Genomic DNA, 22,950 nt, shown 5'->3' with positions numbered 1-22,950 from the left:
TCATCAGTGCCATGTGAGCACTCTCACGGCTGTTAGTGACTTTTTAATGGTGGTTCTCACCGAAGCAATTGCAAGTTTTCGGCTCACTCTCTTTTTCTGTTAAAGGTAGCTATTTAAGATATACTTGTCTTTGTTGAAAAAGAAATGATGAAAAATTGCTCCAGCAAATGGGTGTCTCATAGCCACCTGTGCCGCTGCAGTGCTCTGTGCTCAGCCAGCAACAAAAGCTGTGACAGCAGCTGTCTTTACCAAAACCAAAAGCCATGAGTTTTGAGAAAAGAGGAAGGGCAGTGGTGGAAGCAGGGAGAGTTGTTCTATTTATATATTTGCGTGTGTCAGAGTAGTGTGGCATTAGACAGCGAAGACAGCAAGGAGAGAGGGTTGAAGGACATTGGGGAAGGTCTAGATGTCAGTACTGACCATGGAAAGTTGATCAGAAACTCTTTTGGGATAGATATTTATACCAAATTGCTTTATCCATATCTTTTAGGTGCATTGATTCATAATTCTGTGATGGCCACCCTACACCCCTATCATGTGTAAAGGGAACAGAGGTTGCAAAGTGCCCTTCAAAAAACATCTGAAAGAAGACTAAGACTTCCTTTTGCATTATCTCCTCTGAGGCACGTGCTCCCTGTGATGCCTACAGGAGAGGGGAGGCTGCCTTGCCTTGGTGCCATGACTCTCTAGCCATAGCTCACACAGGGAAGTGGTACCCAGATCTTGCACCTGACGACTCAGAGGGAGGCAGGAGCATCCATGGAGCCATGAGAGATCATGGAGCGGGCTGCTGCTCCCGTGGTGAAATGCTCCCTGAGCTCAGGCAGGCAGGGCTTGGGGAAAGCCTCGGGGGAGAGTCATAGCCACAAGCTGAAAGTTCATTTCACTGAAGTAAAGGCCAGCTGAGGACCTCAGATCACTTCAGCTGTTTCTTCCCTTTCAGCCAAAACAGCCATTTGCAGGCAGTGCAATTCCCTGCAACCAGCTACACGGCTAACGAGAGGTGATGAGCTACCAGTTTTCTGGCTGTGAGAAATAAATAATTTCTCAAAGTAGGAGAAATTGGGCATAAGGGCCCAAAAGATCTGTTTGCGAAGGCAAGGCTTAAGGATCCTGTGTAGCAAACCTCAGAGAAGATTACATCTACTGCTGGGACTTTGTGTCTGAAGATCCCTGAAAGAGGCCTTGATATGGGGGGAAAAAAATATATAGAGGCTCTTCTTGTCTTTTCTTTGCTTAATCATCACAGTCTTTTCTTTTTTGCCTTTTATTTTCTCACCTTAAAGAATTAATCTGTCACAATTTATGGGATCCTAGGGACATTAGATGTAAATGCTTTGGTGGTTCATGTCAGAGAGCGTAGTCACATAAATGTGGTGGTTCATTTGAGAGAATATAGTGGCTGTGTAGGTATCTTTTATGGCCATTTAGTCGGTTGACACCACTAGTTTGTTTCATTTGTTACTAGAAAAAAATAGGTGAAAAACCTAGAATATGAGGGGTTTTAGAGGAGCAAACCAAATATCCTGAAACTTGCTGAACTTGGATTTGATCTGTGTTTTAGGCCACACTGAATAGCTGGCTTATGCATGGTGGTGTTCTCCCAGTGCTTTTTGGGACTGAATAATCTGGAGAGGCCCAGGTAGTTGCTGTTAAGTTGGAACATCAAGTATATGCGGTAGAAAAAAACATATATAGAGAAAAAAGGTGTTCCTTGACACCTGGCTTCATCTGCTTTCACCTGCTAGGCTGCACGTTGGAGTCCACCCAGGACTCCACAAGTCCACCTGGGTGGACACAAGTGACATTTACATAGAAAAGAGACAAAGTATTTACCCAGCCAGAGTCAAATATAGTACAGAGCTACTCACACCCATGGCTGGTTTTGAAGAAACAACTGGATGCAGCCGGTGTTCAGCTACATTAAAAAAAAACGAGTGTGTGTCCCGCTATAGTCACTGGCACTGTGCACTCAATTTTTTATTTTTCTTTTCTTCTTACTCTATTCCCAAATTGCTAATTAGAGTCAACAAATTGGCTGTAGAATACAAAAAGACATCTTGCAGTCTGCCAAAAGGAGTGGCTGGCATCCGTACAAATTGGGTTATGATGTGTTTGAAGACTTAATGTTGAAAAAAGCTTTCAATATTCTCTTCATCCTCCCTGTCCTCCTACTGAAGTCACTCAATTCCAAAGGCAGCAACATATTGCTCCCTTGCTGTCAGAGGTTTGAGTAACAGAAATGAGCTTCCCCATGAAGAAACGTGGTCCTCTACCAATTAAGTTTCATCGTTGTGCAAAGTCTCCTACTTCATGGAGCTTTCAATTAGCCTAGGTTTCAACAAGCACAACGTTGGAGTGGTCATCTTGTTCATAAAACACAGGGAATATAACTAAAAGCATTCAGCTAGGCTGACCTGACTCCTGCTCCTGTGATGTCTCAGTAAACGTGGAGCATTTCTGATCATACTGGCCAGAAATATTTCTAAAAGATGTTGCCCTGTTGATAATTGAGCTCTTGAGCAATGATGGTCTTTTCTGAATGAGGCAACCTGAGAAACTGCGAAGAAGCCCGCAGGTGTGGGCACGGAGGTTTGTGTGTCATCCCAAATCCGCTGAGAATAAAGCCAGTACAAGGGATTAGTACAGCAGGAGCTGGCTGAGATACATGATACGTGTTTGTGGCTCGTTGGCTGTAGATGTGAATGTCTTATTTCCCTGATCCGTTTCTGAGCAGAGCAGTGTGGCTGCTCTAGTAAAAGCAGTGCTAAACAGGCTTAATGCCGACGATCGCTTCTCAAGATTTGCATCTGTTGTCATGTGTTCAGCCGTTTATAATTCTTGCTGTATATCTTAACAAAACAATCTGTGAAATCCTTGGCTACAGGCTGCTTCCAAGTTCAGAGACGCTGCTTGTCTAGTGGATTTGGAAGAGGATTGCATGCGTTGTCACACTGCCTTATTCAACCCTTTGATCTCGCTCACAGTTCCTCTTGCGTAAAGATTTTGAGTGTGTTGGTTTCCTCTTCAACACAAGTATTTAATCTAAAATGTTTAATTTGAACAAATTGCAGATATGAAAACAGAGCTTTAAGACGAATGTTTGATGCCTCAGAAGGGGAGAGGGGTCAACTTGAGTCAAAAACACAGGCTTTAGAGTCAAGATCTCGGAATTCCTTTCTCAACAAGCCACATTTCCAACGTAACTGGAAGCGAGTCTTTGAGTGCCTCAGTTTTTCGCCTGTAAAATGGATTTAAAGGATATTTGGCCATTTTTGAAATTTACTTGTTGAGATTTCAGTTGGCTTGCTTTCAAAGATCTTAATTGCTTTAGGATAATGGCATTATTGTCAATGAGCTAGTAAGTTTTATATAACTGTGATATATGGTATATACTTACTGACTGTAAAGAATAGTAAAAAAAATCCATACAAAAATGAAGCATGAAATAGGATATATGTAAAATAGTTTTATTAGCTGCTTCACCTACTGTAGAATTATGGCACTTTGTCCATTAAAGACTTAATTTGTCAAAAAATTAGGAGCTGGGTCATAGACTGGTAGTTTGATCTGAAAAGTACTTCTGTTACTATTTATTAAAGAAGTTCTTCTTTTTAACTCTGTTCATAGACTTTTTCTGGAAAATCTCTCTTCATTACCTGTGATTTTATTTTAGGTATACTCAATAAATAATCCCTTTGTTGCAGCTTGTGGAATATTTAATATTACCATCTCAAGTTGTCTTATTTAACTAATATTGTAGATGGATTAGATCTACAAACCCCAAATATTTTAAAGCAGCATTACTAACCTGTCAGTTTTCAGGGTATGATTCATCCTAGAAGGCAAATGACCCTGAATGTAGATCCTTTTATTGTTTTCCATAGTGTGCTGAAAGTAAGTAGATACTGTTAATGCTTTCTGTTGGTGCAACCTCTTACGTTTGGGAACTGGGAGAGAAGAATGATTTTTTTGTTTGTTTGTTTTAATCTTGAAACTCAAGTCAGATTTTTGTTTTTCTGATTTTTGTTTGGTTTCCCTTCTTCCCTGGTGTTTCTACCCCTGGGGTCTCTGCTCCTTTTCAAAAATGAACTTCTGAAGAAAATGAGAAAGAGTATTTTTTTTTTAATGAAAGTTCAACATAACTGAAATAAAAGTTGAGGGTAAACACCCTTGAGTAGTCAGTATACATTCTTTTTTTGTTTCATATCTAGAAAAGATAATTGTTTTTATCATTCCATTTTCCATTACACAATTATCAGATTTAATGTCTCCGTCTGACTCCGGATAGACTAATCTGTCTTCTTGGAGACTAATCTGTTCTGTGTCTCAATTATATGATTCTTTCAATGTTTTTCTGGGTCCAAAATAATTTTCAACTTATTTTAGTTGAAAATATGTTTGCTCTCTCCATAACACCGTGCTTAAAAAATGGCCATTAAATTATTTTCCCATGGATATGTACGTAATGGAAATGACTTTAGCGCCTGCACTGTCTTTGTAACGTGGCAAACACAGAATCGCACGGGCAATGTGATAATATTTTAGCATTATATGCAGTAGTTTTTTTCATATCCCTGGATCTGCTGGACAAGGACTGACCTCCTAAAAGATGAGTAATTAATGGAGCAGCACATACACCAAGGACATTCTTAATGCACTGCCTTGTGCCTGCCTGCCCCAGTACTCTCCAAATTCATCTCCAGCAATGCAAGTGGGTCATTTATCCCACCTTCATGTTTTTGTAAGGAAAATGAAGAACAGAATAAATAGAATTGCAAGAAAAGGGGGGCGGGACAGCATGAGAGTTACCTACAGCCCTCTGACAAAAGTACTGTGTACGTGCAGAGAGAAAGAACATTTTAATTTGTTCTTTAAGGCATCCACCTTAGATGCATGGAAGGACAGACAGACACAGCCCCTCTCCGTCTCCGACCCACTCCGGCTCAGCAGCCGTTTGGCAGCCTGCACCAAGAGCGTGTTAGCAGCCAGCAGCCCACAGTACAACCAGTCTGCTCAACTGGTAGCGAGGATTCCCCAAAATGCCGTCAGGTTTCTCTTCTTTATGGAAGGAGTTCTGCTTGAGAAGAGACCTGCATTCCCTCCCCTTTGGTGAGAGGTGAAAGTAAGCGAAATGGCGAACAGCTTCTGCTGGCCCCTTCTCTCCCTGTGGTCATCACACACAGGAGGGGTGCCTGAGTAAAGCTGCCTCCTGTTATTGCAGTGGGACCTTCTCTGCCCCTGTCAGGTGAAACTACAGGAGTGTTGCATGCAGCAGGTCTGCCTGAAATCCCTTCACTCAGCGCCTAAACATCACAGTCGGAAAAAATGTTAAATAGACCTTGATTTCCTTATTCTTAAAAAATTGCCACTGGGGGTTTGCCTTAACCAAACGTGAAAAGCTGTGGTAGTGATACCTCAGTCAGGTAACATCCCACCTTTGGCTACCGTATTTTCATCCCAGTTCAACTGGAACTCGAAAATTTTCAGCATGCGTTTCTCCTGTGAGTGAAGTAGGGGCTCTTCTCACATGAGCGTAGTGAGAAGGGGCTGTGATGTTTGCGCCCCACTCGCTGCCAGCAGGTGAAAGCCAGCACTAAGGGACTCAGAGACCCATCGCACGCTGTCACCTCTGTGTGCAGGACCAGGCAGCTTTGCAGCTCTGTTCATACCCCTCCTGTTCATACACTGTTTCTGCTGGTTCCTTCCATTTTTCTTGATTGCTCTTGATCAAACTTGCTGATATCACGCAGATACACACATACCTTATCACAACTGGGTGGCCCTGTGAGGATACCTCCTGCCTTGTGCAGATGAGGATAAGCTTGCCCTGGAGAAGACAGGAGGATTGCGTGGCTTTGAAGCTTTGTTTGTTAGAGAAGTGAATCCTCGTCTGGACAGCGTATCAATTTTGTATTTCTCTGGCAGTCTGGTTAATCTGTGCTTGCAGGACTGTTTGGTTTTTATTATTGTGATACAAGTATTTACACAAATAGAGGGTTTTTTTCTATTTTTCATTATTCAAGTAGCTGAAAATCCATATGAAAAGTACATTTGTGTGTGTGCCCAGATGTAGAGCCCCTGGTAGTGAGGCCAGCTGGGATTAAAGTCTCATTTGTATAATTTGTAAAGGCTTTGGAATTTTTCCTACGGTTTTCAGCCGTAAGCTGGAATTTAGCTTTTGTCAGACTACTGGACAGCTTGCACAATAAAGCTTCCAACTAAAAATATTCCCTATGCAACAGGGAAAACCCCACCATTTCCCATCTAGCCCCTTTCCCACTGTAGTTCAAGGAGATCTCCTCGCTGTAACCGCTGGATGAACAGCTGAACCACGTCCAGGGAGTTTGCTGTCACAGAATCACAGAATCACAGAATGTCAGGGATTGGAAGGGACCTCGAAAGATCATCCAGTCCAATCCCCCTGCCGGGGCAGGATTGCCTAGACCATATCACACAGGAACGCGTCCAGGCGGGTTTTGAATGTCTCCAGAGAAGGAGACTCCACACCCTCTCTGGGCAGCCTGTTCCAGTGTAAAGTCACCCTTACAGTAAAGAAGTTTTTCCTCAAATTTAAGTGGAACCTCCTGTGCTCCAGCTTGCACCCATTGCCCCTTGTCCTGTCAAGGGATGTCACTGAGAAGAGCCTGGCTTCATCCTCTTGACACTTGCCCTTTACATATTTATAAACATTAATGAGGTCACCCCTCAGTCTCCTCTTCTCTAAGCTAAAGAGACCCAGCTCCCTCAGCCTCTCCTCATAAGGGAGATGTTCCACCCCCTTAATCATCTTCGTGGCTCTGCGCTGGACTCTCTCTAGCAGTTCCCTGTCCTTCTTGAACTGAGGGGCCCAGAACTGGACACAATACTCCAGATGCGGCCTCACCAGGGCAGAGTAGAGGGGGAGGAGAACCTCTCTCGACCTGCTGACCACACCCCTTCTAATCCACCCCAGGATGCCATTGGCCTTCTTGGCCACAAGGGCACACTGCTGGCTCATGGTCATCCTGTTGTCCACTAGGACCCCCAGGTCCCTTTCCCCTACGCTGGTCTCCAACAGCTCTGCCCCCAACTGTCTGGGGAGTGCAGGGTCTCACTCCTCCTACTACCACGAAGGGTGGGTGGGTGGCAAGGCAATAAATCCCTTACACCTCCCAGCTAGGGCCCTGCGTGGGGCTGGGACTGGGAGGTGTCATCCTGCTGCTGGGTAATTCAGTGCCTCCTGCTGACCAACGTGTTTGTTAAGCTGTTCTGGGGCTTCTGGAGTCTCAAAGCTACAAATACGAGTCATCTCAGAGGGCGGGTGGTGGGGTCACTGTGCACGATTCCCAGAAGAAACCAGTGCAGCCTGCTTGGGCAGAAGTTGGGCTTGTGGGGTGAGACAACCAGTACAACAGATGGGAACTGAAATCACATCGCTTCACAGCAAAGTTTTAAGGGTTTGGGCTTGTTTGAATTGTTTTTTCTTTTATTTTTTCCTTTTTTTTTTTTTAAATAATCTTGAAGTGAGCCCAGCTTTCTCTTTGATTGTATGTGGTAATGATTCTTCTCATCTTTGCTGGCATTTCACAGCTTTCTCCCCATGCAAGAACAGACGCAGACCTTAAAGCGGAGGATTGTCTTTTTGACGTTCTCGAGCTCTATATTAAAAGCCCTGCGTATTTTTCTAATCAGGATTACAGAATTAATTTGCATGGTTTATCCTCTTGTGTTTTTTTCTGATGGAGCGGAGTTTGTATATCTCGTGAAAATTTTTATGCTTCATCAACCTCACTTTTTTTGTTGTTCAGCTGTTTTTCAAGAATCTGTGGGTTAAAAATGAAGCTTGCAGAAAGAAAAGCCTTCACTTAGGTAATTTGAATAACTAATGAAAGTGGCTTTATGCTCTGTTGTTTCACTTGGTATATCTGCTGTGGTAACAGAAAACATGTCTCATGTGGCTGAATGGTGCTTTTATCCATAGCCAGTTATGTTCGCTTATATTTTGACAGAAAATACTTTTGTTTCATTAATAGGAATGCAAATTTCAATGACCAAATGTTGAGAGTGTTTGAATGTTGCTCTGCATTCTGAAGTTTATTTACATGAGGTTTCTGTGTGAATTTTCCTTCACTTCAGTGGGTAGATGCAAAGGATAAATTTGTAGCAATAGCACAGCAGGAAAAGAATGCCTCTTCAGTTGAGAATTTATGAATCTCTTGCTGTTGTTGTTTCTTAAGAAAAGCAGTGGGATGTATTAATTTTTGAGGTACTGTCAGTGTAGATTTTTGAGTTTTTTGCCTGTCTTCTTTCAGAAATCTGAAATAAAATTACACTGATATGTTGTAGCAAGTAGAAAGAAATCTGACAGTACAAGACAGTATATCCATGTTCAGTGTAGCTATAATTTCATGTTTATTTGTATTTTGCTTTAGCATGGCGTGTGCATGTGAGTGTCATAAATTTACTAATGATGCACTATTGATTAATTCTTATGATTTCCCTGAAAAACTATGTAGTAGCAGATGACCAGGATATAGAATTTCTTTCCTTTGAAAAATATTGAGACGCTGAAAATGTATTTTACTGCAAACGAAGATAGAAAAAAAAAGCCAAAATTTTACATGAAATGGAATTTCTGGGGGAAAAGGGATACAGATAAAGTGAAACATTTCCTTTTGCTTAAGGGGGAAATATTTGTTTCAGTGGTGATATTTTTATTTTATATTTATGATTTTATGTCATAAAATAAATCCTGTAGATCATACACAAACGTATATGAATGTATCCTGTAATTTAAAATAGCCTCATAAAAAGTGCTTTGAAGTGGACCTGTGGCATGTTCCGTTTCGGCAATATCTGAGTGTTCCAGCTTTCACGCAGGCGTTTGGATGTGGACTTCTGTCGGTTTGGTTGCAAATACCCAGTGGCTGCTTATTTAATTTCCATCTGGGTTGACAGGTAGTATTAATATGCTGTGTAAAGATAAGCATTTTAATGAAAGGCGTAAGAGGAAAATCCTTGGCAGTGTAGTGGGGAAGAGATTTCCAGGCGCTGAATGAAGCACCTGAGAAAAGAAGGTGACAAGTTCTCGGGCTCTATTTACACCATTGAGATGAGGCCACTGAATGATCCACAATGGCTGCAGTAACGTTTGAGGCTTGTTACACACCAACCTAGAAATGAAAGCGTGAGTAAAATGAAGAGGGGTGGGCTTTTTGTGCAGGTCGGGTGGGAGTGGTACAGATACGACCATAAGGCTGCTTCTGACTGACAGGCTTCGTGGTTTTCTTACCCGGGAGAGCTATTTGCTGTTGATAAGAAGGTGTAACAGATGAGTGCCTGGATTCCTCCCAAGAAAATGACACTTTTAGCCCATTGGCATATCTGCCAGCAAGTGAGGAGATATGCTTTAAACCTCATTTCTGCAAGTGGCATCTGTGTAATCGTCAGTTGAAAGAAAAGGTGGAGTGAAAATACCCTTGACTCAGTTCAACAGGGTCTTTCTTTTTGAAAAGTTGGTAGTTTCTGTGCTGAAATTCTCAGCAAGGCTTTGATGGATGTGTGGCTCAGTGTTGCATAGCCCTGATTCAGCATCACTTGTGGCATATCTGGTGCTTTCCGTGGGATCTCATCCATAAGGTCTGTGCTGTGATAGGTTGTATCCCAACAGTTACAGTTGGCTTTCTTGAAAAAGTACTGGTAAGGCCTCAAATTACCAGTTCTGGGATGTTTATTTAAACAAAGATGTAGAACACTTGGGTCTTTTTTTCCCTTGTCCCACGAAAAAAAAACAGTGGGAATGATCAGGTGGCTAGAAAACATGACCTGGGATGAAACAGGATTCTTTAGCTTTTAAAAAAAAAAGAAAGAAAAGGAGAAAAAAAAAAAGGAAAAGAGCAAACATCTTAAACTGTCTTGTTGAAATAGAAACAAGGAGATTCGGTTTAAATATTAAGAAAACCTTTCAAAATTAGGATAGGAAAACCCAGGAGTGGATGGCTGGGGGAGCTCTGCAGCATGGGGAGTCATTAAGAGCAGGCCAGCTATCTGCTGGGAGCGATCTAGGTATTGCTGTCGTGTGTGGGTCAGGGGAACACCTCTGTGATCCGTTTCTTTCACAGCCAAAGTGGCTTGAAAGAGCAGTAACCTGCACTGCAGGCTCCCTGCAAGCTCCCCTGCAATGCAGCCTTCTGAACTTTTAGGTTCAGAATTCAGCTCTGAATAAATAAGCATCAGTCACTGATGCTCACTTTACAAAACAAGAATGGAGAAACAGCCATTAGTGAATATTCTAAGATGTGGCAAACATCCTTCTAAACACGTTGTTATGGCAAAAGCTTATTAGCTCTTGCTGAGATGCTGTCAGGAGCTGTATTTGATATGGCTTCTCACATCTTTTACTGCTGGCAGATGCCTGAAGAGAGGTCCTGCCCCTTCTTAGGTCATTGCTTTAACTGCCGTTAACTCTCCACAGCTGTGATTTCACCCCTGGTGTTTATAGTCAGCTAAATTACAGTGGAGCACTGGGTTTGAAAACCCTCTTCTTTTAAAAATTGACTTTTATAACTGCTACAAAATCCACATTTTCAGTTGAGTTACCCTAAAACACAACATGCTTCCTGGGGGCAGCAGGTCGGGTTAATATGCCAAATTACGCACTCATTCATGAGCCAACTGTTCCTGACATAAAACCTCGCAGGGAAAATGCAGGGCAAAATAGCTCTGTTAAATGCTGACACGTTCTACTCTTGTTTGTGTTTTCCTACTGGAGGATTAAACCGTAACTCCAGTTATACCTGGTGTTGTCTCAGTGTTTTCCTCACCTGCTGCAGGACACATCCTCTGTGGGGAACAGACCTGAAAATGGTCCTCACCAAACCTGGACTCACAGCCTTCATTCACAAACCAGAATAATGGCTTTGTGCCCAAGTTAAGCCAGAAGACTTTTTTAGCCTGACCATTTTCACATGGGAAGAATGACACAGGATGATGTGCAAAAACCACTGAACCTGACCTATCTACAGCCACCGTTTGTTCAAATCTTGTCCTTTGCAGTAATCTTAAAAGCGAGGTGTCTTGTTGCAGTAAGCCTCTGTTGGAGGAACCTCTCTGATTCTGGGGAAATGTAATTGGAAGACTGTAAAATTCAGAGAAGACCCAAATAGCTTCATAGGAAAAGTCAGTTAAGTGTGCAGATGACTGCTGAAAAGGAAGGAGGATGTGGCGATGGAGGAGTGTGCACATAGTGCTGGGTAAGTGAAAATCTGTTGTTAGACGGCAGCACAGGTGGGTATAAACGGCAAAAGGGTGTAAATATGAACCGAAGGTGGTGTGTCAGGTCTGGGATCTCTCAAGGAGAGTTTGAGCACGTAAATTCTCTGACTGGGTTACAGGAACCATCAGGGGTACACAGCCGAGTTTACAGGGGTGTTGACCTCAGGTCTAGACCTCTTGTGTCTCATGGGCTTGACTCCAGCTGAACTCGTGAGTTCTGCAAGATCACAATATACCACTGAGCAAACCCGATCCATACCCAGCAAGTTATTTGTCACTGCATATGGCCAATGTTTAATCACTCCATGTAACATCTGTCAGCAAATGTATTCAAACATTTATCTGCAGTCTAGATGTGGTCTCCAAGGAATGTTGCTTTGTAGTCTAGGGGTTACAAATTGCAACTAATTTTTTTTTTTTTTTTAATAAAGCATCAGTTAAGTCTGTTATTTTCTTGAGAGGGACACCTGTGCCTTCTCCATACTTGTTTTCAAAAAGCCTGTTAGAGGCAGGTGTTTTACTCCTGATTTCTTACTTACTGTTTCCTTTCCAATAATTGAATTATATGTTTAAAGATCAGCAATCTCATGGTTTATTTTCATGTAGATTAGGTGATCAAGCTACCACTGGGAGTGTGGGTCATAAATGCATCTGTGTGGCATGCAGCTGTGGACTCTATCATCAGAGCACTTTGAGGAGGTCAAAAGTATGCCTAGATTTAGGTTAGGTATAGCCAAATTTATGGAAGATGAGTCCATCAAAGAGTGTCCTTTGAGGAAGGTCTGTTGTAATGTCAAACACGGAGTCCTGAGCTGACAAGTGCAGAGTGTGTCGAAGGCAGGGTCACTCCACACTTGCACCTTTCCTGTCATCTCTTCATCTCTTCCCTAACATCTGCCGATGGCCAGAGACTGAGTAAGAGGCTGGGTGAACCTTTTATTTGAACTAGTACGGCTCGTGATCTTATTCTTATGAGCCAGCAATCACTTACTGTGGCCTACTGCATAACGCAGCGAGTGATTCCTGCCCTTTGGCACATGCTGCAGTGAGCAATCCTTGGCATTTCCCTTGGAAGTCACCGAGGCTTGGTTTAAAGAGCCCGGGTGGTAGATGCTTTAGTACTTCCCTCAGTAATCAGGAATAGGTGAACTTCTTAATAGTTCTGATCTTTCTTCCTGTCAGAAAGTATATCCAGATTTTCTGTGTAAAACCTACTCTGTCCTCCTCCCACATCTAACTTCTTGACTGCTGATTTCAAGGGTAAAGGAGAGAGAGCAAATTTGAGGGTTGCACATACAGCTGTCTTTGGGAAAAAAAGAAATTCCTTTTCTTCCTCTGTGCTAACCTTAATTATTTCTTGTATGTTGCTCCGTGTTGGAATTTAAAGGCCAAAACTGGGGCAGTGATTTTCTCAGTGGATGGTTGGGAGGATACGTGTCTTTAGGAAATGCCTCATATAGTCCAGTTCTGTGAGTTGAGCTCTGAGTAATTAACATACTGCAGACTGCAGTGCGATTAGTGGGCCAGGGTCATTTTTGCTGGCACAGGAAAGTCATGAGTTCACTGTGAGGGACACAGTTGGTTTTTTTCCACTTGTGGGAAAGACAGATGATGTTTTCGCTGGGTTGGACAGTTCTTGTTTTGGGGTAGATGCTTTGACTTGAGGCAGTCTCTCCTCTGCTGTTACTTGGACTTTGCTGCCCGCTGAGCGTGGTGTTCACCGTACACTGCTGCAGCCTTTGCTGTGACCCACCTGCGTGGGCCAGTGTGCTGTGCTTTCGCAGTGTAATCCAGGCACAGCCCTCTGCTGTGGACAGCTGGAGGAAGACATTTTCTGGAGCAGCACTTCTTAAGTGATAGCTGATCTGCAGAATGCCATTAGAGGAGAATAAACAGGATTTCAGCTTAAAGCTTGGGAAGGAAGTGTCACAACGAGTCAACAGTGGACTTCTGAGCTAAACGTTTAGGAGCTGTTCTTGAAGTGTGAACAACTGCCTTTGACAGGCAGGGGATATGCACAAAACAATCAGGGAAATAGAAGTCCCATCTTGGAATGACATGAGCTTGACGAAAGACTGATGGACAGAAGTTCCTGTTCAGGGCTGCAGGGGGCTAAACTTTCTCAATTTATTTTTTTTTAAGTTTGATTTGCACGCTATCGTAATGATTCATGCTGAAGGGAATGAAGGTGAAGTTGCATTCTTGAACCTGGATGTTTGATTCAAAGTATGTTTGATTTCACTGAAACTGAAGGGAACTGAAATACTTAAATCCAACAATTTATAAAGAGCAGTGCATTACGAGCTCTAAAACGTCAGCCCAAGGGAAAAAGCAAATATTGCTATTGGCAGAGAAAGAATATTTCAGGATGCTGAGTTTGGAGCAATTTTACTCTAAAAAGAGTAAACAAGAAGTGACAGGCTAAATCTTAATTGTTTCTCTAGGCACCAGGCTGAGGCCACTCAGTGCCTGGGAAATGCAAACAAGAGCCTTGAGCTTCGTATTCTGTGTGAGGCCAGCACGGGGAGAGATCCCGTGTCGGGGTCTGTGACAGACAGTGTGCCTGCGATGGCACAGTCTGGATCAGCTGGAGTTTCCCAGAGAACTGATGCGTGACATGGTGCCAGTGCAGCTGGAGGAGGATGGACGTGCAGCTCCCCAGGAGGGGCAGGGCTTCAAGGATGTCAGTCCTACAGCACCCGTCACCTGCCTGGGGGGAACATCATGGTTAAAGACAAGAATATTTAACTGCAGCATGCTTCTGCCTCTGGCCCAGCAGCGTGGTGAGGCAGGCTGGCTTTGGAGGGCTCCTGTCCGCCGGTGTCCCAGCTCTGGCACAGCTGAGCAGGCAGTCTTCCCCTGGCTCCCGGCCTCTCCATCTCTTCACTCATGGCTGAGTCTTCAGGCGGTTCAGGGTGCCTTGGGAGTGCTTTGAAAGAGTGGAAACTAAACATTGATGTTGCTTTTCTACTGAAAATTTAAACTTCTGATATTTCTTCAGTTTTCTGTGGTTGCGTTGCGTTTTGGAGTCTCCCACAGAGCAGCAGTTCTGATCTGTGGATAGTCCTGTATTTCAGAGGTGGGTTTGTTTGGCTTTTTTTTTTTAATTTTCATTACTTAATTTCAAAAAATTTTCCCATCCACAAGAGTAAAAAGGTCCAAGAATTGTAAAGCAGCCACCTTCTTGAGTTAATCTAGCCAACTGCCGAATGCAGATCTTGAGTGACCTGAGCTTGAATGTTACACTGGGGCATGGGCACAGCAAGAGAAGCACAGGGTAACAACTTTTAAAGCCTTTTTTTTCTTCTTTTTTTTTTTCCCCAGATAAAAGTTATTTTCAGCAACTGTTTTATTTAGTATCTAATGAGCTTGATTGGTTTTTAGCTGATCATCAGTTGTTTGAGAAATTGCTGCTGAATGTCTGCATTTCAGGGCTGAGCAGTGCCGATGCCCATTCAAGAATATTAAGCAGTTCTTTAATGAAGACCTTTTTTATGATGGATATTACTTTAGTGGGTATGCTAATAGGTCCTTTTTATTATTTCCTGTTTTACAAAGTAAGAACCATGGGGAGCATCTCACAACCATGTCATAAAACCCTGAAAAATTGAGTTTACAATGAAAACTGCAACTGCTGTTTAGCAATAAAGACATAGCAGTCGTTACGGCACAGAAAGAGAGAGAAATGGCTTCAGCCATTCCTACGTCTTTAAAATGCATACAACTAATATCCTTTAAGTGTGAACTTCCATTTCACAGAGAGGACTTTCACACTTTCCATTAGAGGTAATAAGGAAAGTGTTTCATTTTAATAATTTAATGCTAGTGCTGTCATAGTCTTTCGTTATTCTGGACTCGTGGACCACTTTTGCAGAATACAGCTTTAAAATACAGGTCAACATTAAAGGTTTTTGAAATAAGGCAAAAATGGTCTTATTTCTCTTTTGAGTGTGTCCTTTATTTTAGTATCTATAAGAGAATACTCTCTTCTCCAAATCCTTTCTCCCCAGAAGGAATCAGCAGGGACATTGTGACTTATTTGAAAGTTAAGAGGCTGAAGAGATTTAGAGGAGGCGTTGTAATCTGCTGTAAAACGTGTGCAGGACAGAGGCATGGATTTGGAGTTGTCGTTAGCTCTCCAACACATGGGAGAGAAGCATGAGATGATTAGATTACTCACAAAGTGTTAATCCTGCAGCAATGAGGAAATTTGATAAAAACCCAAATCTCAGTAGTTGTGTTTACACCAGATTAGCTAGTACAAAGAGGCAAGCGTCTCTTCTTTCATTGTTGCTTTGAGATGTATAATCTCCTCTCCTTGTGACTCTTCCAAAGTTCACATACAGAAAATGTTCTCATTATAAATACAAAGCATACAAATAGGTCAGCATTCATAACTATCTTCACTCCTACAGTTTGTCCAATAAGATAGGCGGCTTTCTGCTTTTGGTACCTTGTCACTCAGTCTGAATATTAAGCACTGGGTCTACTTGGCTTCCAAGAAGAGGACAAGTTTAACGTTTTGAGCTAGTAGAGCTGAGGTTGCTCGGTAAACGTGCAATGTGCAAGGTGGTAGGGATCTTGGAAGCCCTAAAGCAATGTATTGGAGGACTCTCAGTGCTGTAAGCCCACCAGTGGTCATAGTGCTATGATACTATTTGTGAACAGCGTGGAGAACACGGTGTTCCCTGAGCAGAAGGGCATCCTTCCTGGCCAATACCTCCTGCTAAGCCACTTCCAACCCAGTCGTGCAGACTTAGTTTTATCCATCATAGTGGTTGACACTCCATGCTATTGACTGAAATCTTACACTACCAGCACCTGTAGAAACTCAGAAAATGAATCAAATTATGGTGTGTGTTAAACAAAAATTGTGGATTATCACTTGCTTTGTACTTGAAGCCCCCAAAGGAAAATCTAAAAGTTGCAGTGGGGCTTTCATTTTGTTTTTCACCCATGACCCCAGCTTTAAAAAACAGAATTAAATAATCTGAATGTCTTCAAGTCTGAAGTGCTGAGAGTCCAGCACTCCTGATAGTAACGTCATTTCTTTGGGGGTTCATATATTGACACCGACACTAACCTTATCCTTCTGTTTTCTAAAATCTTGATGTTGAGTCATCTCTCTGCTTAATTATGTAACAAGCTCCATAGGGCTTCTAGTTCCAAGATCTCGATTTTTATAATTATTACAAAGGAGAAATTGCTTTGCAGCCTATACTAAATACTGTTTTATATGAAAAGTTTTCACGTCCTATAAAAATACCTTGGTTCCTGCAGTGTGAGTGCAGTAAACTAACTAAAAATAAACTACTGTGGCAATGTGCAGAGGAGCAAAGGGGCTCAAACAGGGAAGCAAACACACAAGATTGGTTAATGTTCACTGTCTCAGACGTATTTCTCCTTCCTGGGGGCTTTTGGGAAAGTCAGCTTTAATTTATAGGTGGAACCGTAGGATCCCCCTGTCCAGTGACACCCTCCGTAGGACATGCGTGGGCCCGCTGAGGTTAGCCTGCAGCAACCTGTGGTCGTGTTGCCTTGGGAATAGGGCTGAGGTTCTGCCCACCCACTGCTGAAGTCGCAGGTGGAGCAGGAGCCCATTGCCAACGTGGAGAAGAATACAGAGCTTGACAGTATCTCATGGCTTTATCCAAGTATATGAGCTCTGGGGACAATCCGTTAGGATGAATTATTGACGTCAGTGGTGCTTACTGTTGGAAGTGAGAAACCACGCTGCAGTTGTGAGTCCTTCCTCCCCAAAGAGTTTGTCTGCCTGCTGTTCTTTGCTCGTTCTGCTTTGAGGTCCCCTAATTAGGCTTTGTGTACTCTATTGGTTTCCCCAAATGAAAGCAGCAATATATTCTTATGAAAATGTTATTTTTTGTAGTGTGTTAATGGGCTAATGCTCTTACGTTGTCCTGTGCTGTTCCAAGGCTTGTTTGTATTTTTCAAAAGGCTGTAGTGTTGGCATTGTGATGTGAAAGGGGAGAACGCCTCTTCTGATAGCAGCAAAACCAAATCAGACCTTGAGTAATGGAAGCAGATATTTGCTCGTGAGTTACCTTTTTTTTTTTTGCCTCAGTATACTGGACACTTGCAAAGGACAAATAGTAAAGAAGTATTCAGAAATTAATATGTTTATGCTCTGAGGCCTAAAAAATCCTTTTTTACGTAAAAGGGTGGTAAACTATTTGTTGTAGAACCATTTCAAGTATGTTGTTTATTTTTCTGTTTTAGGGTCCTAAGGACCCAGTCTCTGGATTGGTACTATAATAATGTCAAAAGCCGCTTTAAGTGTTTTGGAAGTGCCAAAGTCCTGAAGAACTTATACAAGAAGCATAAACTGGAGAGTGGAGTTTATCCCGATGTGATAGGTAAGAACAGCTGTGTTGATTTCTTATTAGCTTATCTCCTTGCAACACACAAGCTGAAACAATGGAAATTCTGAGATTACTTTTTAAAATATTTTTTAAGTTTATTTTTTAAAGAAATACCTCAGTGGAGAGAAAAAAAAGTGGTGAAGTGTCTAGAGAGGTGTTTAAGAATTCAAAGAATGTTTAATCTTAATTATGCCGCTGATACAGAAGAACTGTTATCTTCAGTCTGTAAAGTAAATTGCAGTTTGTATTCTAGCCCGTGTTCCAAAATTTATCACAGTTCTAAGTAGTCAGTGAATGAGAAAATAATTTTGCATTCAACGTTTGGCCTTAGAGCACATTTCCATGGTGTTTGAAGCAAAATTTGGTTAACGTGGGATACATTCAGTGTCCAAGTTGATCAGAACTTAGATGGTCCTCACTTAGAGTTTTGCGTGCTTAAGGATGTGAAACTGGCGGCATCTTATTTTTGTATTGATGTTTGTAAGTGGTTAAAAGATGCCGATTACATATTGGCATCACCTTTTAAATGAAGAGACACAATTCTCCCTTAACTATGGTGTTACAGTGCATCACCCCATAAGAAGAGTAACTGGAGATACAGAATGGGTTAGAAGTGGCATTTGGTGTCATACTGGTGAGTTCAGCAAATGACTCAAAACACAGCTGAATGTTTGAGATTTCGTTTGATTTATTAGACCAGATAGTTTCCTGATGTAATTCTTTTTAAATATGTACAGAGACTTTAATTTTTCTATGGTCTTTACTTTGTCTTTTTCTGAAATGATATAGGATGGTAAGTGGACTCTCTAGTCCTGAGTGAAAGCTTTAAGTGTTTCTTATGAATATTGGCATAACAGCTTCTAGGGAGAAGCAACCTATGCATTAAATTCTGATTTGTTAGTCTTTTTGCTTTCTGTATATCAAATTCATTTTTCTAGAGAAGATTCCTTAACAGTTGAGAACAAATATGTACGAAGACAAGAAAATCCGTGCCAGTGAGGGCAGAAGTGGGACAATGGAATTAAAAAATGGGGATGGGTCCTTCAGAACTTTAATATGATGTGTTGCCTTTACTGAAGGCGTAGTCTCACTGAATTTGTCCTTGAATGGAAGTGTCAAGAATCCAATGACGAGTTTCAGTGGCATGTGCGCTCTCTGTGAGACCTTTCTAAGGAAGGCCTTTGCTTTTAAATGTCATTGCTAACTTTATTCTTCTCTCCGTGTGACTGTTGGGTAAACCTTTTGTTCCTTTTGAAGATAAATACTACTATGCGTGTCTGGGTTTTGGCTTATTTATACAGCATTGCCCTTTAAAATGTAGAATCTATTTCAACCCCAAATGTCATATTAAAGGCAAATTCCCTGCACTTAACTTCTACCATGTAAGTTTTATACCTAGTAACTTCTTCCTCTCTCTCTCTCTTTTACTGTGCAAATAATTTTCTCCATCCAAAATGAATGAGAGGTCTTTCATATAAAAGCAGTCATGTTTTGTACAAAAGCTGCTGCAATCATGGTTTGTACAAAAGGCAGGAGGAATTTTCTGGTTATCCCCCTTTGTGTGCAGTGCCACTGTATATTGAGTGAATATTCTAACCTAATAATGCCTCTGCTGCTAACGGGTACTTCTTATACTAACGTGCAGCATTGTCTTTTTTGAGCAGAAAGAGGTTTTTTTGAAGGAAGCTTTGAAAATGAAGGAAGCATTTGTGGCAGTGACTCTACATTCTACCGCGAGTCAGAAGGTATGCTGCTAAAAACTTGTTTGATTAAAACACGGTCCTTCCACCTTGAGTTACTGGACAAATAGCCTAGAGTGCTGGCAAGTCTTGTTCACAGATCCAACAGTCTTTTATTGTGTACTATGCCGGGATATCTTGCTTCAGTGTTACAGCTAATACACGCTTATTCTAGTGTGATTTTATTTATGTTCAGTTTTTGTTACTTCTCTCACATCTCCTTTCCTGTGCTCATATATTTTTTTACTTCTCTTTCTTAGATTCTGTTGGTGTTTGTAGGAGTTTTACCAGTTTTCTTCCTGTGATTTCCTCCTAACTATTTTGCTGGATTCTAAAATAAGCAACATAGAAATACTGTGGTTTATTGCATTGAGTGTTTACATTTAAGAAGTGACATAGAGATTGAGACAAATTTCTCTGTCTTAAGGTGTTTATTTTACTGTGCATAATTATGGATTGAGGAGATTAACTTTGTCATGAAAAACCTAAAACTTGAGTATATGTCCAGAATATAAGTCTGAATTCTGGAGCTCATTATGCAAATGTACATACATAAAGAACATGGTGGTTTTGTCTTATTCTTCACCTAGGACACAGCATGATGGATACCCTTGCTGTGGCCTTACGCGTTGCAGAAGAAGCAGTGGAAGAAGCTATTTCTAAGGCAGAAACCTACAGTGACAGCCTGGTAACACTTAAAAAAAAAAAAGATCATTTAAATAGAACAATTATGTTTCTTTTCATCTGGGTAGTGGTACAAAAACAAGCAGATACAAAAGAAAACATAAAGAAGTAGTGACTATCTCACGCCATACCTAAAGAGCTGGGTGTGGGTTTTGTGAACTTGTATCCAAGATGCGTGTTGCATTTCAGAAAGCAGCATGTAGTAAGTACCTGTAGTTTCTTCCCACAGTGCCAACAGGGCATATTAGCCATTTCCCATCTGTACCATTTCTGTGGAAAGGCTGTTTTTGTGTCATTTTAGCGACTACAGGTACCCATTTTCATGCAGGACAAGCAGAACGAGGCTTGTTACTTGCAGGAACACAAGGAGGACCTCATAGAAGAGCTGGCCACAACCATCGTGCAGAAGGTATGGCGTGCGTTTTTTCCCTAGCTTGTTTGATAGCCAAAACACGATCCTTTAATCTGGTGAGCTTTGACTCTGCTAACAGCAAAAAGGATGACACCAGTATAGAAAGTACAGAGTAAATGACAAGTTGCAACTTCAGCTACCACAGTATAGGTTTAATCAGCTACATCTGACAGAGAGATCAGTTTATAAATAAGCTTAATCCAGTGCCTGAACTGATGGCCTACACCTTCAGAGCTGAGAGGTACCACTCCCTCAGGTCTGTGATGTCCTTGCTTGGTAGAGGGAGGCCCCTGCTCGATGGAATTTTACATCTGTGCTTCACTTCCCAAAAGGCACAAAGTTTTTCAACATAAAGCAGCGTGACTCTTGACCATACCAACTCTACTGAACCCTGCATCTGCAACACGTACAAAGAAGGCATCAATCATTAAAATAGAATTCTGTTAATGATGCTGTGAAAGAGACACCCAAAAAATCACAGAGCCCTCTGTGTGTCCCATTTATGTGGCTGCTTCTTCCTGCAAAGCTCATGGTTGGCGCTGACACAGCACCGGAATGGAGGGCTGGTGGGAACAACTACCCCTTGAGCTTGTCTGGACAGTCAGGAGCAAGGCAAGACGAGCATGGACAGCCTGCTGCTGAGCTCCTGTCATCAGGAAAGTAACCCCTCTGCTAAGTTAGTCTCCTTCCACGTGAACTAAGCTGATCGCCACATCTGCGTACGGGATGTAGCATTTAACAATGTGTGGATCACACACCAGAAGAGGAACATGTTGTTTATAAGGCTGTCAAGAAAAGCCAGAAGAGCAGCAGCAGCTCAGTGGAAAATAATCTGCTTGCTTTTTTAATAGGGATGTTAGCAGATTAATTCTGCTTATCGGATCTTTGGTAGTCCAGAGCCTATCTCAGCCAAGCTGGAATTGCTACCACTTTTGTCAAAAGCTGCCTAACAAGATCTTTTATGCCATAGAATAATATTCTGTAGATATTTTAAACTGGAGTCAGAAAAGTTGTGGAAATTAAGTGTAGCCGGGTATGATCTGTCAGTGTAGGGAGACAGGTAGTCTGTATGATCTCTCTCTCTTAAGATGGTGTAGATTTTAAAAAACAAAAACACCTAGACACCTAAGAGCTCTTTGTTTTCAGTAGAAATGTCTCTAGATGCCATGGGAGCCTTGGAAATTCTCATCATAGTATTTTATTTGAGTATTTGAAATACTCAAAATAGTATTTTATTTTTCTTTGCAAACATTCTTGTCTGAGAAAATACTTGGCAGGTGCTGCTAGTGTTTAAGGCATTACTGTAGGAACAGGTTTCTGTATTTGTTTAATTCAACTCTGATGGTCCTGCAGGCATTGGTTATGGTTTATTGGATCAATGCTTATGCAATTGCAAGCAGTATGACCTCAGAGAAGAAGAAATGCATGCAGGTTGTCAGAATCATCTTTTCATGAACTGGAGCAAAAGCAAAGGGAGACTCAAATGTTCTTCCTAGGCAGTTTGCCTTGAGGCAGAGTTAATGTAGTTTTTCTCCATATGGCTCAGACAGTATTTTCCAAGCACCTTTTTTCTCTCCCCTCCCACCCGCTGTCCCCTTACCTTACAGATTATAAAGAAACAGAAAAGCAGAAGTGAGCAGGCTGAGGATGACTTTGAATGCCCACCATCGAGGAGCAGTGGCCTGGCGTCTGTGGCTGTCTCAGATCAGAGTATGCTGACGTTTCCAGGGAGCCGCAGAGGGTCCTGCACGTTATGGGTGAGTGACTTAGCACAACTATTGGTGTTTTATGCTGCACAAAACTGGGAGACTGAAATCTTGGATAGGTATACTTACTGCCTGGAATGGTACGTGGAGACTTGCAGAGAACAAGCATTAAACCTTGTCAGAATATAAGACCAGGAGAGGGAGAGTTAATTTTGTGTCTGACTCAACTGAGTTTTCTTTCTGGAGTTTAAGGGCAGGAGCTAGGGGAACATGCTGTTCAAATCCTCAGTTATTACACCAGGAGCCTGTTGTTCTGCATTTGAAGAGTTAAGCTTGAACTCAACACATTTTGAAATTCTGTTCTGAAGTAACAAGTTTGAGTCCCAAATTTTTGCCAGAGGGAGGCTCCTTGGTTTGAGAAATAGTAGAAATGTCACGCTAAGGTGAGAAAAGCCACAACAGACAGCTTCAAAACTTCTGCAGCCATCAGTCAGTACTAGAGAGTCAGATGTGTACAGTGCTTTACAAAGACTTTCTACCTTTTTACAGGGTCTTTCACCACATTTGTCACCGTTTGGTCCAATTGTCTTCCCACAGTGTGTTAAGGAACATGAATTAATCAGGCCATTTGGTCTGCATTCTCTCACCCCTCCCATAAATTCATTTTCTGCCTTTTGCTTTACTAGGGTTGTTTCATTTTTTTCTTTTGTCCTTTGAAGTGCACATGTGTTTATTTTTACTTTGCTTTGAATAGAGGAGAGTTTTCTTGGTAT

The 22,950-nt window shown here is 41.9% G+C and overlaps 1 protein-coding gene across 3 annotated transcripts in view; it reads left to right on the top strand.

The window, feature by feature from the left end:
* The window catches only part of MYRIP (myosin VIIA and Rab interacting protein), a 262,226-nt gene that overhangs the window by 196,948 nt on the left and 42,328 nt on the right, over window positions 1-22,950 (top strand). For all 3 annotated transcript variants that reach the window (XM_068404757.1, XM_068404758.1, XM_068404756.1), the window contains exons 4-8: window positions 17,494-17,630; window positions 19,301-19,381; window positions 19,966-20,063; window positions 20,388-20,468; window positions 22,079-22,228. In XM_068404757.1, coding sequence (XP_068260858.1) covers window positions 17,494-17,630; window positions 19,301-19,381; window positions 19,966-20,063; window positions 20,388-20,468; window positions 22,079-22,228 — 547 coding nt within the window. The remainder of the gene's footprint in view (window positions 1-17,493; window positions 17,631-19,300; window positions 19,382-19,965; window positions 20,064-20,387; window positions 20,469-22,078; window positions 22,229-22,950) is intronic.

This window comes from Nyctibius grandis, chromosome 7, assembly GCF_013368605.1.
Source record: "Nyctibius grandis isolate bNycGra1 chromosome 7, bNycGra1.pri, whole genome shotgun sequence".
Classification (NCBI taxonomy): Eukaryota; Metazoa; Chordata; class Aves; order Nyctibiiformes; family Nyctibiidae; genus Nyctibius; species Nyctibius grandis.
Note: the sequence above shows the minus strand (reverse complement) of the source record. Positions and strands in the feature narration are given on the sequence as shown.